Source organism: Mauremys reevesii, linkage group 1, assembly GCF_016161935.1.
Source record: "Mauremys reevesii isolate NIE-2019 linkage group 1, ASM1616193v1, whole genome shotgun sequence".
NCBI lineage: Eukaryota > Metazoa > Chordata > Testudines > Geoemydidae > Mauremys > Mauremys reevesii.
This window is the reverse complement of record NC_052623.1, coordinates 355296845-355314471: the sequence shown is the minus strand read 5'-3', so window position 1 is coordinate 355314471 and position 17627 is coordinate 355296845. Positions and strand designations below refer to the sequence as shown.

At 56.9% G+C, this 17627-nt stretch overlaps 1 protein-coding gene across 1 annotated transcript in view; it reads left to right on the top strand.

Moving 5' to 3' along the window:
- Positions 1 to 1810: 1810 nt before the first annotated feature.
- SMO (smoothened, frizzled class receptor) overlaps positions 1811 to 17627 on the top strand; it is a 30445-nt gene continuing 14628 nt past the window's right edge. The window contains exons 1-6 of the mRNA XM_039519921.1: positions 1811 to 2093; positions 14349 to 14554; positions 15213 to 15422; positions 15613 to 15785; positions 16141 to 16360; positions 16961 to 17084. Coding sequence (XP_039375855.1) covers positions 1826 to 2093; positions 14349 to 14554; positions 15213 to 15422; positions 15613 to 15785; positions 16141 to 16360; positions 16961 to 17084 — 1201 coding nt within the window. The 5' untranslated portion in view covers positions 1811 to 1825. The remainder of the gene's footprint in view (positions 2094 to 14348; positions 14555 to 15212; positions 15423 to 15612; positions 15786 to 16140; positions 16361 to 16960; positions 17085 to 17627) is intronic.

Here is a 17627-nt window from a genome sequence, read left to right as displayed (position 1 = left end):
ATCTATCGCATTAATATGTAATAGATATTTAAATACAGTCTGGAGTGATACAAAATCCACTTACAGGATTTACTGGACATGAACGATCACAGATCTGGGCCGGAGACGGGGAACTTCCAAAAACCTTAGGTTGATGGGGGAGGGGCATTAGCAGCCCCAAACTACTGCCCTAGATCAGTGGTTCTCAGCTGGGGTATATGTATCATGGGGGGTGCACAGGGGTCTTCCAGGGAGTACTCAGCTCATCTAGATATTTGCCTAGTTTTACAACAGGCTACGCTAAAAGCATTAGCAAAGTTAGTATGAACTAAAATTTCATGCAATGACTTGTTTATACCGTTCTACCTATGATAGACTGAAATGTAAGTACAGTATTTATATTCCAATTGATTTATTTTATAGTTATATGGTGGTAATGAGAAACTCAGCACTTTTTCCCGCACTAGTGCGCTGGGGCACTTTTGTATTCTTAGGTCTGATTTTGAAAGCAAGTAGTGTTTAAGTGAGAGGATACGCAAGACAAATCAGACTCCTGAAAGAGGTACAGGAGTCTGGGAAGGTTGAGAACCACTGCCCTAGAGTGGGGGGGGGGGGGGGAGGGTTAACCTTTTTTCATTTGTGGACCCCTAAAAATTTTCAAATGGAGGAGTGGCCCCCTTTGGAAATCTTAGACAGTCTGGGGACCCCCAGGGGTTCACAGCCCACCACTTGAAAACCATGGCCTGGGAGGGTCTGGACTCTGATCCAAAAACACAGCTGCAGAGAAAGACTTTGAATGGAGAACAGATTTGGAGCAAGGATTCAGCTGGAGGTTGTGGCTCTTTACATCACAGACTATCAGGATTGGAAGGGCCCTTAGGAGGTCTCTAGTCCAACCCCCTGCTCACCACAGGACCAATCCCCAGACAGATTTTTGCCCTAGAGATCCCTAAATGGCTCCCTTAAGGATTGAACTCACAACCCTGGGTTTAGCAGGCCAGTGCTCAAAGCATGAACTCATGGGTGCCAGGTCATTTTCAGAACCAGGGCACTTCCAGACCTGGCCTAGATGACTGCTGGAGGTCTCCTCACCCCCAAGAGTCTATGATCGTGTGAACGTGGCTTCCCTGGCAGAGGGCAGGGCGCAGAATCCGGCTCGGATGCCGAAGGGCAGTGGAACAAACCGGAGTTGGACTAAGACACACATATCCTTCCCCGCCCCCGGGGGCACCGTGCAGTCCCTTTGTCCTGCCCAAAAAGTGCCATCAGCGCTCCAGCCACAGGGTCTCCCTCCGCCCCGGGGGAGCTCCGGCTCGCGTCTCCCTGCCTGCGGAGCGCTCCCCCATGGGGGGGGGGGGCTCCCCGTTACTTGCAGCCAGAGCCCCCGGCTGGGAAGCCAGGCGAGGGGCGTCCCTTCACTCCCCCGTGCGGAGCAGGGGGCGGGCCCCGCTCGCTCTTTCTGGCTCCCTCCAGCCTGCGCATTCCTGAGCCCGGATCCGGGACAACAAAGGAGGCAGGGAAGGAGAAGGCGCAAGACCAGTTTGTAGCGGGAGGAGGCGGCGGCGGATCCCGGGGGGGGGGCGGGGCTGTTTCCCAACTTTCCCTGGCAAACTTTTCGGCAAACTTTTCGGGTTGTTGCGCGCAAGAAAGGGATCGGGGCGCGTTTCAAGGCCCGTCCCGCCCTCCTGCGGGCCCTTTGGGGGCTGGGGGTGGGCACTGGGGGTCGCTGGGATGAGCCTGGCGGCGGGGCCGCGGGGCGAGGCTGCCCAAGATGGCTGGGAGTTTGCAGAGTGGCCCGCGGCCCCGGGGCCCGGCTCGCCCTAGGGGAGGCGAGGGGGGGCTGGGGATGGCCCCGGCGGGCTGGGCGCGGGGCCCCCTGCTCTGGGGGCTGCTGCTGCTGCTGCTGAGCCCGGGCCCGGGGCCGCCCGCCTGCCGCGGGGCGCAGCCCAACGCCTCGGCCGCCCGGGACCGCTGCAAGCGAGCGGCGCCCTGCGAGCGCCTCCGCTCCACCGCCTGCCTGGGCTCGGCGCTGCCCTACGCCGCCACCTCCACGCTGCTGGCCGCCGACTCGGGCTCCCAGGAGGAGGCGCACGACAAGCTGCTGCTCTGGTCCGGTACGAGGGCGGGGGGCCGGGGGAGGGGGACAAGGCGTGGGGTGGGGTGGGGGCAATGCAGGGGCAGGGCATCGGGGGCTGGGAGCTAACGCCGGGGGTGGGGGCCAGGGCATGAGGGGCCAGTGCAGGGGGGCAGGGCACAGGGGCTGAGGGTTAATGTGGGGGCACAGAACATGGGGGCAGGGCATGGGGTGCTGGGGTTAATGCAAGGGAGGGGCAGGATATAGGGGTGGGGGCTAATGCAAGAGGGTAGGCTATGGGGCCAGGGGCAAATGCACAGGGTACAGTATGGGGTCTGGGGCCAGTGCAGGGGAGGGCAGGGCATGGGGTGCTGGGGACCAATGCAGGGGGTAGGCTATGGGGCAGGGCATGGGGGCAAATTCAGGGGGAGCGGGCAGGTCATGTAGGGAGCCTTGGGGGAAGGAGCAGGGCATGGGGGAAGGGCTGTGGGCAAATACAGGGGGAGGGGTGGGTCATGCAGGAGGCTTGGGGGAGGGGGCGCATCATGGGGTGCTGGGGGCAAATGCAGGAGGTATTGGGGGGAAGTGCTGGGGGGGCAAAGGACAAGTTCAGAGGGAGCCTGGAGGAGCATGGGGACAGGCCATACAGGGGTGTTATGGGGCCATTGAGTCTAAAAGGAGGGGGTATTTTAGGGCACACCATACGGGGGTAGATCACTTGGCATTGGGTGGGCAAGTGCAGGCGGCAGCAGGGAGAGAAGCAGAGCTCACAGGGGGCTTGGGGAATTGGGGGGCAGGTCACAGGGGAGTGTAGTTCTCCTTACAGATGTATCCTGGACTCCCTTTATTCCTTTTGCTGTAATGCATCAGCTTAAAGTGGCTGGGTCGATGTGGTGAGAGCCTTCTCCAGGTGCCAGCTGGCAGCCGGATTCCTTTAGCTCAAGCATCACAGGTCTGTACTTTTGGTACTGACGATCCAGGGTTCGGTCCCCATTGACAGCGCGCAGTGCGTAGTCACACCAGCCCTACAGTGACCCTAGGTTCATACAGTGCCAAGCTACGTGGGACCGGGGATGGCACGCTGGGTGCGGCGCTCGGATGTGCAGGTGTGGCCAGGAAAGCAACTGGTCATTCCCACCGGTGGTTTCCCTGAGCAGCTCTGCACTTGGAAATGCAAAGGGGAACGTGACTCTTTGTCTGCCGGTGCGGCGCGCTCCGGCCAGGTTCTGAGTCCCAGGCTGGGTTTTTTCCTGCGGCTTGTCTGCCCTCAGGACTGAGCTGGGGGCAGTTTCACCGCTGAGCCGCGAGGCAGAATGGAGGGTGGCTTGGCTTGGCCCCCGTCAATCAGTGTTCTTCCCTGCAGCCAGGAGGGCGAGGACCAACCCTCCATTGCTGTCTGTAACCTAAACAGGTAGGAGCCAGCAGTTACCAGGGACGATTCCACAGAGCCTGGGCTTCAATGAAGCCTGGTCGCAGCAGCAGCTGAACCCGCCGAAGGCTGCTGTCCCTGGAGGATGAGGGTGGAAAGACGGGGAGGGAATTGGTCAGGTGCAAATGAAGGAGCTGGGGGAATTGGGTGGCTTAGGACAGTGGTTCTCAACCAGGGGTACACGTACCCCTGGGGGTACGCAAGGGTCTTCCAGAGGGTACATTGACTCATCTAGATATTGGCCGACTTTTACCACAGGCTGCAAAAAAAGCACCAGCAAAGTCAGTACAAACTACAGTTTCATACAGACCATGACTTGTTTAGCCTGCTCGATATACGCTACACTGAAACGTGAGTACAATATTTATAGTCCAATTGATTTATTTTACAGTGATAGGGGAAATAAGAGAGGCAGCAATTTGTCAGTAATAGTGCGCTGGGACACTTGTCTTTTTGTCTGATTTTGTAAGTCGTTGTTAAGTGAGGTGAAACTTGGGGTGCGCAAGACAGAACAGACTCCTGGAAGGGGTCTGGAAAGGTGGAGAGTCGCTGGCTTAGGGCCATTGTCTCTTTCCTGGATCTCTAGTGTGCCAGTTCTGACCTGGCCTGTGTCAGGAGGAGCTGTAAGTTATCGCCTGGTACACCGCTACCTCGATACAACGCCATCCACGAATTTGGATATTCGGAATTTGGAAAACGGGTAAAGCAGTGCTCCGGGGGGGCTGCGCACTCCGGTGGATCAAAGCAAGTTCAGTATAACACGGTTTCACCTATAACGTGGTAAGATTTTTTGGCTCCCAAGGACAGCGTTAGATCGAGGTAGAGGTGTATATGACACTGGTCTCAGCCCAACTCCCAAAACCAGGGTTGGCCCCCTCGCTAGAACTCCCAAGAGAGTGGGCCGTGAAAGCCGCCCAGGGGCGAGTGTTGGGCGTCAGACGTACTGGTTTTGGGCTGTGAACGCTGCTGTTGCCGTGGCTGGTGGACGGCTGAATGGAGAACTTCGCTCTCCGAGTGCGTCTGGCGGGTTTCACCATGATAAAATCGCGGCTCACCGAACTAAATGAGCTTTTGCTGCCCCGGTGGTCTGGTGCGCCCCGTTCGTTCTGAGCATCCATCAGCACACCCTGTGGCGCGTGGCGTTAGCCAACCTTTCCCCGGCTGACACTTGCACTAGCAATCTGCCAGGCTCCCACGCGCCAAATCTAATTTGCATTAGCTGGTGCGCACTGAAGCTGTCCCCAGCTTTAGTATCTGTGTGCATACTGTTGAAACTACAGAGCCCTGCATGCAACAGCACCAGGCGCTGGACACGGGGCAAGCAGTGTCCATAGGATGCACCTCCTTGTTAAAGATGGAAGATGTCCATGTATTGTAGATGGAGGAAACCAACAGCACCAACTGGCTTGCAGTGTATGAGGGTCATACATGGCTAATATTGTCTCTGCCTGAACTCGTGTTGTGCTGTTACTATTAGTATATTCTCCTTTTTGGACTGTTTGCCTGTAGACAAAACTACCAGGAATCAGATTTAGATTAAATCTCAGGAGACTCTTGCTAACTGTAAGGCCAGGAGGACAATGGAACAGACGCCTAGGGAGGTCAGGGAATCTCCTTCACTGGAGGTTTTCAAAAAGAGGCTGGGTAGCCATCTGTCTTGGGTGGTTTCTCGTGCCTCGTGGCAGAGAGTTAGACCGGATGACCCTTGCGGTCCCTTCTAACCGTAGGGGTCTCAGATTCTGTGCTGGAGGCCTGGTTAGTGTGATTGGATGCTTCTTTAGATGTGCCCACTCGACACGGTATCCCAAATTAGCCTGAGTTGTAGCTTTCGTCGGCTATCCCTCAAGACGAGGATGATAGCTGCGGGGGACGGGGGGAGTTATAACTCTAGGAAGGTAGAGCTGCCCGTATTTGAGTCAGCCAGTGGTTCGTCTGGGATGCCGTGTGCTTTAGCGGAAGACAAAAAGGACCATACGATGTATTTCTGGCGCTCCGATACCATGGTGATGGGTGCAGCAGGAGAGCCCAACTCTGAATATGTGTTTTGATACAGACCAATGCAAAGTCCTACACCTAGAAACAAAGAGTGTGGCACCTAGGCACAGAATGGGGGACTGCATCCTGGAAAGCAGCGACTGTGGAAGTGCATAAGCTCCCAGTGCCATCCTGTGACAAAAGGGATACGGTGGGCCTGGGCTGTATAAAGGCCAGGAGAAAGGAGGTGTTTTGACCTCTGTCAGTGGCAAAATACTGGAATACCACGTCCAGGCCTAGCGTCTGCGTTTTAAAAAGAATGTTGTAAAATTGCAGCGGGTGCAGAGAAGAGCCGCAGAAATGGTTCAAGGGCTGGAGAAAATGCCTCACGGCGAGACCGAAAGAACTCAGTCCGTTTAGCTCGTCCAAAAGAAGATAAAGAGGTGACTTGATTACAGCGGATAAGGGCCTCCGTGGGGAGGAAATACGGGGTCCTAACGTCGTCTTTAATAAATGGTGAATTCTCCAGCTCTTGCTGTCTTCAGATCAGACCTGGAGGGAGGCCTTTCGGGGAGATACGCTTAAGTCAAATGCAAGTGACTTGCTCAGCCCAGAGGAAACGGGGAAACGTCGTGGCCTGGGTGACACAGGAGGGCAGGCTGATCTAATGGCCCCTTCGGGCCTTGAACTCTGTGACTATAGAGCAACACTGTATCATGGGAAGAGATTTATTCCTGATTCCCTCAATTCCTGGCTTGAAGCACTGACAGCCCCGGTCATGTTTTCCCCTTAGCTGCAGTGATCTGCAGATGCTAGCGAAGTAGCAAGACCCATTCCGCTCCCAGCCCTGTTTGGATCCTCTTCTAACGTGTCTTTAAGTTCCAAGGCACAGTAATGCAAAAGCTTAATTTGATTATTTTTTTTTTTAAATCTAAATACAAAAAGCATTAACGGTTTCATTGGAAGCCGTCCGGAGCTGGGTCGTTGGGGCAGTGGGGGTGAGTCTCCTTAGCTAACGTCACGACTTCTTTGCGGGCAGCGGGGTTTTCTGCAGCTTGCGCTTCTTGAAGAAGCTGTCAGGTTGCGCTTTTCAAAACCCCTCCACGTTAGCCTCACCCAGCTCCCGTAGACGCCAATGGGGGAGTCTCATTGACTTCAGGGAGAGCAGAATTAGGCCAGCGCTGAGCCCTTTGGAAAACCTTGCATGCGGTTGCCGCAGCAAACTCCTTCCAGCAATGCCAGCCTTTCTCAGAGGCTCGATATCCTCCAGGGGCTGTGACGTTCTGCGGAGGGGTCGGGCGGCTGCAGCAGATTGGGGCCTGCAGCATCAGCTGACGCAGATTCCAACAGGCGCAGGCAAACGGTGCACTCGCAGCTGTCTGGAAAGGAGCCAGCCATGCCTCCTGGCTGGCGACGGTTCTTGGATCCTTTCCCCAGCCCGGTGCCCGCTGGGAGGGGAAGGTTCCCCCCGTCCTCTCTTCTGAGCCTGTGTGGAGGGAGGAGAGGCGCCCCTGCTGGGAAGCAAAGGGGTGCTGGGGCCCCTGCGTTCCCCTGCTCGCACAGTGTGTGTTGGACTGGCGGACAAAGTGAGGAGTGGCTCGGTGCACCAGGGCATTCTCCAGACGGCTCCTACTCCAGGCAGACGTTATACTAAAAAGCTCCCGAGTGCGGAGAGGGAAGACGTGCTCTTTCCCAGGGTGGGCCCAGGAGCTGCCTTTTCTTTCCTCGTGGAGCTAGTGGGGTGCCCCGGCTGTACCCCCAGCCCTGTGATCACGGCCCTGCAGGAGAGGGAAAGCTGGAGTGAATGCAGGGAGGGTAGAAGATCTCTCCACCATGGAGGCAGCCCAGTGACCAGCCTATAAGATGAGCCCCACTCCCCAAGATCAATATTGGACGTTGGTGTATTTCACCCTGGTGTGTATATTGCTTGAGCCTGCTCTAGTGACTTCCGACTGAGGGCCTCAGTGCGTGTTACAGGCACATTGGTGAGCTAGGGAAGTGTTATCCCTGTTTCGCAGGTGGAGAAACCGAGTTGCAGGCAGGTGATGTGACCAGCAGAGTCACACAGAGAATCAGTGGCAGAGCTGGGAGTGGAACCAGGTCTGCTCCTAGAGGTGGGGATAGAACCCAGGAGTCCGGGCACCCAGGTCCATGTTCTGACCATTGGACCAGACTCCCCTTGGCGCAGAGAATGCGTGGTCTGCTTGTTGCTAGGAGTGAGAGGACAGAGGCTTTGGGTGTCTGAGACATGGGCTCTCGGGTGTGTTTGTGTCTCATTTAGCACAGACAGTAAGTAGAAGAGCCTAAGTGTCTGTGGCTGGTGCGTGGTTAATGTAGGCTGCAGAGTCAAGGCCTGCTTGACAGCTGAGCCCTCTGCTAGCAAATGTCTTCCCCCTACCATCATCGTCACCTCTTTGCCTTATCTTGGGTGAATGAAATAGACTGAGCGTCTCTAGCCTGTCGCTGTAAGACCGGTGTCCCAGACCTCAGATCATTCTTGTTTGAACAGCAGGATTCAGCAGTTCAGCCCCAAATAAGCGTCTTCCCATTCCAGTCTGTGCTCACGCTCCTCTCATCCCCCTCCAGGATGTCCCCCGTCACATTTCAGGTGGGGACGCCTGATCTGAATTTTCCTCTAAACCTTCCCCTCTGCCTCCTCGCCCATTTACTGCTGAAAAGCTCCCTGCGCCCAGCCTGGATACCTCCTCCACTCCCATCACGTGAGCCGCACCCCTCGTCCGCTATGTTCACTTTGCCGTCTGCTTCAGCGGCTGCCTCCCCTCCGAGTCCCCACACGGCAGCACCCTCTCCTCCCTCCATCCTTGTTCTCAGCTCCTGCCCGCCCATCTCTCTTCCCACCTTCTTCCAGGCTGCTCCCCCTTGGATCTCCTCCTTCTCCTGCGGGACTCACCGGGCCACTTCCGTCTCCATGTCCAAACCTTCCGCCCAAGTTGGGTCTGGTGTACGAGTCCATGAGGCCAGCACCCGTCAGGACTTGTTCACTCTTGCTGTTAATCAGCCAGACGCAGGCGTGCTCCTCAGCCAGTGTGCAGCCTTCTGCCTGCTTGCACATACAAGACTGTCTGTGCCTCACTTACACTGCAGCTCCTTGGGAACCACGCCCGCTCCTCTCTGAGCTCAGGAACCACGCTCACTAAATACCTGTGAAACCCAGGCCCCTTAAAAGCTCCACTTGCTCTGAAACGACACCGGAGGCTTCATACAAAAGATTTTGTGGTCCTTAGAAATGCAAGGGGACCTTAATCTAAATCTAGTGGGATGCAGAGCCAGCAATGTTCATGCAGGTGTAGTTCCCAGATTAACCTTAACTCTGCCCCCTGTGCTGCTGTCCTGTAACCATCCACTCTCTTGAAGTAGCCAGAGACAGACACCCCACCCCACCCCCCCCCGCAACCCTTTTCTCACACAACTTTCCAGGACAGTTCATAGACCCACATGTCCCCTACCAACCCTTCACATACAGACAGGAAATGCTCGCTTCTCCAGGGACTAACTTTGCTTCCATGCCAATACACATGAATATAGCCCCATCTTGTCACATGGTGATATAATCCACTGACCTTCCAGGCTCACTGCAAGATGGTGGTGGTGGGGGGTGGGTGTTCTGCTGGTATAAGCCGTTGGGTGAAGTTGTGAGGGAGTCTCTGACCCATATTTAGAAGTGAGCGGGGTCTGGGAAGGACTCAGACCTGTAAGAGGGGGGTGGGTGAGGATACCAGGGCCGTGCGGAATATGTACCATGTGCCAACATTGGCAGGGGCACCAATGGTGGAGTTAAAACTGATGCTAAAATGCTGGTCAGGACAAAAATCCAAATGTTTTTAATAAACAAACGGCCTTTCCTATTCTACTAACAACAGGTGAGATAATGAACATGGAAATGATTTAAAATTTGAATTTGCTTCTCTGACGCCAGCTGCTCACACTTGGCATTTCTCATTGGTTTGATTAGCAAAAACAGGATCATCCATTTCACTTCCACCTCCCCCTTTCTCATCACTTCCGAGCCCCAAGGCGCCTGCATGACACCACAGTGTTACTTTGCAAATGCCGAAAAGGAGTTTTGCTCGTAGGTGGTCTCGCTTTTATTTTATTTTTACGTTTAATAAAAAATACTTTGGCATTTGAGATTGTGGCTGTTTTTTTACAAAGCTTATAAACTTTGGGTGCAATTTGACCTTGTTTTATCCCTTCAGCTTAGAATTGCCTAATAATTTATGTTTAAAGTCTCAACTCAAGCGTTCTCTTAAGTAAGGGCTTTGCTAGCATGACAAGGTTAAAGTGTTAATCGGACCCTACTGACTTTTTGTTCTGTCAGATGCGTGTCTAATTGTTATTTTGAATCTTACTATTTGTCTCTGTCCTGAAGCAGTGAGTTCCACGGGTGAACGATGTGTGGCGTGTTTCAAAGAACTATATTTCTGGAGGACTGGCTGGCTCAGGGGCAAACTGGTGTCACCCCTGGCGCTCACGCACTAGCCTGTTTGCAGTCGCAGCAGGGAGGCTCCCAAGGTGTAGTGCTATCTCTGAGAGGTGGCAGTATTATCCCCATACATGTAGGGGGGAGCGGAGAAACCAAGAGATTTAAATCAGTGATTCTCCACCTTTCCAGACGACTGACCCCCCTTTCAGGAGTCCAATTTGTCTTGCGTGCCCCCAAGCGTCACCTCACTTAAACACGACTTGCTTACACAATCAGAGCCTTCAAAGGGCAGGTCTTCCACCGTTGACTGGACTTCCCTGGGGAACCCGGAGATGCACGGACTTCCCTGGGGAGCCAAGATGCACGGTGCATGACCACCGATGTTGCAATGGGTCTTCCAGCCGGGTCTGTTGAGTCAAGTGACGGTGTAGCGCCGTGCTGGCGATGAGGTGGCCTTCGGCAGTGTTGGCTTTACACTGGTCTTTTTTGTCATCTGGCAATTATGGTAATTTTCTGGTAATATGGTAATTTTCTAGTAGTAATTATGGCAATTTTCACTCCGTGCATGTGAAGAAGGGTTTTTTTACCCATGAAAGCTCATGCTGAAATAAATCTGTTAGTCTCTAAGGTGCCACAGGTACTCCTGTTCTTTTTACAAATACCAATGTGTCACAGCACACCGAAAATGTGCTGACCGTCTCCTTTCTGCCGTAGAATTATAAAGTAAATCAATTAGACTATAAATATTGTACTTACGTTTCAGTGTAGAGTATATCGAGCGGGCTAAACAAGTCATTGTCTGTATGAAGTTTTAGTTTGTACTGACTTCGCTAGTGCTTCTTTTTGCAGCCTGTTGTCACACTAGGCCAATATCGAGATGAGTTGATGTGTATGTAGCCCTGGTTGAGAACCACTGGCTTAAATGACTTGCTGAGATCACACAGTCCGTCAATGACGGGGCTGGGACGCGAACCCAGGAGCTATGACTAACGGTACATTTTAGTCACGGGTAATTTCAGTAAAAATCACGGACAGGTCACGGGCAGTAAGCAAAAATTCACGGCCTGTGACCTGCCCATGACTTTTACTATATACCCCCTGACTAAAACTTGGGGGAGGGCGCAGCCTGGGGGGTGCTGGGGAGGGAGTCTCAGCCTGGGGGCCTCACAGGTGCTTGGGGAGGTGAGGGGGGAAGTCGTGGCCTAGGGGTGCACCGCAGGTGCTGAGGGGGGGTTGTGGCCTTGGGTGCTGCGGATGCTGGGAGGGGGGGTTGCTGGGGCAGGCTCCCTACCTGGCTCCTGGGAAGTGGGGACCCCAGCTCCTAGTTCCATGTGCTGCCTCCGCTCCGTCCCAAGCCCTGGTTCTGCAGCTCCCATTGGCTGGGAACCATGGCCAATGGGAGCTGCGGAGGCGGTGCCTGCAGGCGGAGGCAGCCCATGGAGCTAGGCACTGAGGGAGAGGAGCTCCTGTCTCCCTTCTGAGGAGCCCCCCCCCAGGTAAGCACCGCCCCTGAGCCCCGCACGCCCAAACTCCTGCTGCGACTTCCGTGACAAACACGGAGCCTTAGTCCTGCCACTTGCGCCCGTGCTCTAAGCACTAGACCAGACTGCCTTCTCCATAAGGAGCAATAATTCGCTACAAAGCTAATTAAAGTGGCAGAGAGGCCAGGCAAAGAGAAGACGCTGCCGAGGGAACGTGTGTTTAGATGTCGTAGTGTTCTGGATACGTTGGTATCCTGTGTGTTTTTGCAGTGAGCTCATCTCTATGATCCTTCACCTGCTTTGCCAGCGTCCGTGCAAATCGCTCACTTGTTGATCTCAAAAAGTCCCATTAGCAGGAGGGCTGCGGAGCCGGGATAATCACAGGGCCTGCTTGCAAGCCGGCCACTGATTACCCCACCCTTGGAAACAACCGCGGCAGGAGGAGACGTGTCCCTGCAGGGGCTGCCATCGATGACTCAGCAGCCTGGCCGGTTGGGACGTTCAGGGCGTCAGTCACGGAGCTGAAGAGACAGGGGAGGAGATACAGTATCTTCCACCCGCCTCACCAGCCCAGAGGTGCCTAGGCCGGCAGTGAACGCACGCTGCTCCCATCAGAGGGGCGAGTGGGTATTGAGGCAGCAGGGAACGGCCCTGTGGTCGGAGATGATACCGAGTGTCCTGCCGGCTCAGGACCGCTGCCTCGATGCTGCTTTGATCGCTACGGGGGGCCGGTTTCCACACCACAGTGTTGGTACAATTGTCCTGGTGCATTGTGGGGTATTTGTTTGGCCTTTCACGGGAGATTCAGTCATTGGTCACTGAGGGACGATGGATTTCAAAGAAGAAGGACCAATGGGCCGACCCGCTGCGGCAGACGGTCCTGATACGAGGTGACAGGGAGCCGGAGGTTTGAGGAGCTGTTCCTGGGGAGAGGAATCAGGGGCCAAGGTTAGGGGAGGAGCCATTTGACCACTCGCTATGTTTCATCTTTATTGTTTTTTTGAGGTAGGGCTTTCGTTGGCAACGAAGGGTTAATTAAGTTCATAACCGGCTCCGTGCTCTGCCCATTTCCCTGCCTTCCCTGGAGCTGACGGTTCAAATCCCAGCTTAGCCTGTTGTCCTCCTTGGCTAGATAAAGGGAACCCCAGGCCAGGCGCGGCCGAACCCCGCGGGGCTCGTGAGTCTCTTGCGGCTCTTCTGCAGTTAAAGTGCGGCTTGCGGAGCCCCCCCATGTCCCCCCTGTTTTCCACTGGTGGGGGGAGGCTCGGGGCTGCTGCCCTGCGGTGGGGTAGTGGGGCTCAGGGCGGCTGCCAGAGCCGACTGGTGCCTCCTGAGAGTGGGGGAGCACGATTGAAATGTTCACCCTCCCCAACAGCGTGAGTCACATTCCCCAGGCGTGTCCCATCCCCCCCGGGTGACCAGATGCCGGATTTTAGAGGGACAGTCCTGGTTTTGGGGCTTTCTCTTAGATAGGCTCCTATTACCCCCACCCCCGTTCCAATTTTTTACACTTGTTGTCTGGTTACCCTACTTCCCCCACCCCCCGTTCCGCTCAGCAACCCCTAGTCCAGGGGTGGGCAAACGTTTTGGCCCCAGGGCTGCAGCCGGTTTCCAAAATTGTATGGAGGGCTGGTTAGGGAAGGCTGTGCCTCCCCAAACAGCCAGGTGTGGCCTGGCCCCACCCCCTGTCTGACCCCTCCTGATTCTAGCCCCCTGACGGCCCCCCAGGACTGCTGCCCCATCCAACCCCCCTTCTCCTTGACTGTCCCCCGGGACCCCTGCTCCACAGGGAGAGGTAGCCGCAAAAAGCAGCGGCCGCCCTGCAGCTCCCAGCTGTTTGCCGCTGCCTCTCCCCATGGCCGCGGGGAGGGGGCCTGGTGGCACCGTGTGACCCTGGCAAAAGTCTGGGGGGGCACATGACCCCACATGCCCACCCCCCCGTGTCACCTCATCTCCAGCTTCTGCCCAGCAGGGTGGGGGGGGTCTAGGGGCTTGAGCCCCACAGGGCATGACTGCTGGGGCTTCAGCCGGAGCAGGACTGAAGCCCCAAACCCCGGCAGGTGCCTCCCGACTCTCAAACTTCTGACGATTGTCATACGCGGCTCCGACAGTCAGACAGTTTGGCCACCCCTGCTCTGTGTAACCAGCTGGGCCTGGCTTTGTAGCAGGAGGGGTCGGTTCAATAGCCCTGTCTGTGCTGCGGGGAGGCTGACCATCCCATGGCGCTTGCCCTGAGAAGGGAGGGTTACCCCCATGATCTCAGCCCAAAATACCCTTCTCCTTACTGCTGCCCTCCTCCACCCCCGAGGCGGCTGCCTTCCACCGGTGCGTTATGTCGGTGCCTTGTAAAGCAGGTGGAGATCATTCACAGGGGTGCTCTGAAAGGCAACGTGTTGGCGTGACGCTAAAAATCATAATCAGAGGACTCGCCATACGGTGGATTTGTGACACAGGAAACAGCTGGAATATCTGAGAACTGAGGGTCTGTTGGTGCCAGGGTGTGCAGCCAGCCAGCCCAGCCCAGCCCATCCCAACAGCTATTAATGGATTAAGGGAGATAGAGGAAGGATGGAGGAGTGCTGTGTGGGAGTTTGATCTTTTCCCTGCACCATTTAACAGAGCAGGTCCAAAAATAACCCCCGGTTTTGATGACTGGGAGATGGGGCGGTAAGAAACTGGCCGTGTGTGCGCCGTTATCCAGCGCTGGATGGAGCATGTCAGACCTACCTGGTTCCGTTACATGTCCTAGTAGTGGCAGCTGTACAGACGCTGTGGTGGCCATCGGGGATTGAGCCGGGAGTTTCAGCACCAGAAACACAGGCCTGCCCTGCTTGAGCTAACGGAGTAACTCCTTGAGCGGTAGGTGGGTGGCGGCTGTTGTCACTGGGCCCAGCCGCTAGAGGGCGGTGCCGAGCCAGTGTGTTACCCCCGTGCCAAGTTCCCCCTGCTGCTTTTCCCTTCGGCCAGGTTTGCGGAACGCCCCTCGCTGCTGGGACGCGATCCAGCCCTTGCTCTGCGCCGTGTACATGCCCAAGTGCGAGGACGGCCAGGTGGAGCTGCCCAGCCAGACCTTGTGCCAGGCCACGCGAGGCCCGTGCACCATCGTGGAGCGGGAGCGGGGCTGGCCTGACTTCCTCCAGTGCACCACGGACCGCTTTCCCGAGGGCTGCCCGGTAAGCAGGCGTCTTGCACCTCGCCGGTGTGCCCGGGTGAGGGTTATCGACAGGCAGTTTTCAAGCGGCCTGTGACTGGCACAGAACCGTGGCGAGACTGGCTTTCTTCTAACCCTGACTGGGGAGAGGGGGAGATTCCCACGGCTATCTGCCCCTGGCCCCTTCCCGGCAGAGCCTCTGTGCCGACCCCTCTCCAGCCCGCCTCCCACGTCCCTTCCCCTCGCAGTTACAGGAAGCGGACTCCGTCCTCGCACTGGGAGAACTGAAATGCTTCCACGCCACGCTGGCTTAGTGCAGGATGCCACAAGAAGGACTTTGGCTGGAAGGGGCTTTACGGACTCTGGGCTGGAATCCCAATCCCATGGAAATCGATGGCAAAACTGCCGCTGATTTCAGCGAGGCCGGGATTTCACCCAACGGGTTCAGTGTCACCAGCTCCCTGGGGGTGTGGAGTAATCCCTGTCTGAGGCAGGCCTGGTAAGCGGGTCCCCCAGAGGCAGGGAGGCTCAGGGAGGCTCTCAGTGGCAGATCTTGGACTCAGAACTCAGGAGTCCTGGTTCCCAGCCCTCAGCGTGGGTCGTCCTCGCATGACAGCGTCCCTCCGACCCCTAACGATCCCTTTCCTTCCCTCTCTGACCCCCCCCCCCCCCGTCCCCAGAACGAGGTGCAGAACCTCAAGTTCAACAGCTCGGGCCAGTGCGAGGCCCCGCTGGTGCAGACGGACAACCCCAAGAGCTGGTACGAGGACGTGGAGGGCTGCGGCATCCAGTGCCAGAACCCGCTCTTCACGGAGCACGAGCACCGCGACATGCACCTGTACATCGCCGCCTTCAGCTCCGTCACCATCTTCTGCACCTTCTTCACCCTGGTGAGCGGGGCGGGGCGGGCCGGGGGGCTGCATGGGCTCAGAGCACCCCCTGGTGGCTGGCGTGAGCCTGTGCTGCCCCCGGCTGCGGGGCTGAGCAGTAGGGGTCTGGAGCAAGGGCAGGAATGGGTGACGCCCAGCCATAGACCCCGGCCCATCTGCCGGCTCTTCTCTCCCCCCCACCCCGCCCCAGGCCACGTTTGTTGCCGACTGGAAGAACTCGAACCGTTACCCGGCCGTCATCCTCTTCTACGTCAACGCCTGCTTCTTCGTGGGCAGCATCGGCTGGCTGGCGCAGTTCATGGATGGGGCCCGCGGCGAGATCGTGTGCCGAGCCGACGGCACCATGCGGCTGGGAGAGCCGACGTAGGTACCTCCGCCCCACCCCCACCCCCGTCTGTTTGCCTTCGCCCCCCCGGGAGGGACGGTGCTGCAGGCCCCAGGCCCAGCGGATGTGGTCAGGGAACCGGTGGGACTGGGGACAGGGCTGGCGATCTGGGCAAAGCTCCCGCTGACTCCCACAGGATCAGGATTTGGCTCAGAGCCCCTTACGGTGATGGGCCCTGCAGACTGCAAGGCCCTATCAGGGGGGCGTGGGTGCACTCTGGGTGCTGAGCCAGGCTAGCACGTGTCTGTCTGTCAGGAACAAGCCGGAGCGGAGTGGGGGATGGGGGAGAGACCCCCTCCTGCCCCCCAGTCCTATCCCGTCCTGCCTCCCCAGCTCCAACGAGACCCTCTCCTGCGTGATCATCTTCGTCATCGTCTACTACTCGCTGATGTCGGGGGTGATCTGGTTCGTCATGCTGACCTACGCCTGGCACACCTCCTTCAAAGCGCTGGGCACCACCTACCAGCCGCTGCTCGGCAAGACCTCCTACTTCCACCTGCTCACCTGGTCCATCCCCTTCGTCCTCACCGTCGCCATCCTGGCCGTCGCCCAGGTACGGGGCACCCGGCACGGAGACCTCTGTGCCCACCCCACCCTGGGGACCCTAAGGGGTGCTCCCCTCTCAGTGGAAGGGGGAAAGTCCTGCCACTCTGCCCTGGGGGTGATGGGTTTATTGGTGAGCAGGAACCACCCCGGGGTCTCATCTCATTCCTACTCCGTTTGTTGACCCCGCTGCCTGTGGCCCTCCTGTAGGCTCCCTGTATCTGAACATCAGCTGTGTCCCAGTGAGGTTCAGCCTTTCCCAGCCTCCGCACGTCGTGCCTTCCCTGCACTGACAGACTGCATGGGGCCTGCTTTTCTCCAGCCCATGCTCCCAACGGCTATACCCAGGCTGCTCTAACCGACCCAGAGGGGGCACCAGCTGCCATCCCCATCCCACTCCCTCCCCAGTTCGCACCCGACGCCAGGGTCATCTACCAAACCTGGGTCTACCAAATGGCAGAGCCATAGGCTGCCACATCACCGGATGGGCACCGGGTTCACCCTGTAAAGGGACGGCACAGTCCCTGGTTGGCCAGCCCGTTCTCGTGAGATTTCCAGCCCAATCTCCAGGCTGGGGAAGGACGGACACTGACGGCTCTGCCCCGACCAGGTGGACGGAGACTCGGTCAGCGGCATCTGCTTTGTGGGCTACAAGAACTATCGGTACCGCGCTGGCTTCGTCCTGGCTCCCATCGGCCTGGTGCTGATCGTGGGAGGCTATTTCCTGATCCGAGGTGGGTGCTAACAACCCAGCGGGGTTTGGGCTGGGAACCTAAGGCAGGAAACGCTGTCCCCCGAGCCAAAGGAGTCAATCCCTTAGCTGTTATGAGACCAGCTTCTCCTGGGGAGAGAGAGACGAGCTTTTGAGCTACCCAGAGCTCTTGGTCTGGGACAGGTACTGAGAGCGTCACAGCTACGTACCAGAGAAACAGATAGTCCAGCATAAGCAGTTAGCACGTATCTAAGGGACCGTTCAAGGGGAAGTGGCCCATTAACACCCCTCCAGTCATGGGGGGGAAGGAAGGCAGCGGGGTCGGGGATTGTTAGTAGGTTACAAATTGTTGTAATAAGCCACAAATCCAGTGTCTCTGGTCAGTCCAGGATTTTTAGTGTCGAGCAGAGTTAGGAATTTAAGCACCTGGCCCCATCTTTGGAAGGTGTTGTGCAGGTTTCCGTTGTGGATGAGGACGGAGAGCTCGGCTATGGAGTGATCGCGCTGCGAAAAGTGTTTGCCCGCACGTGATAGGGTGTTTTTGTCTTTTACCCTTTTCCTGTGC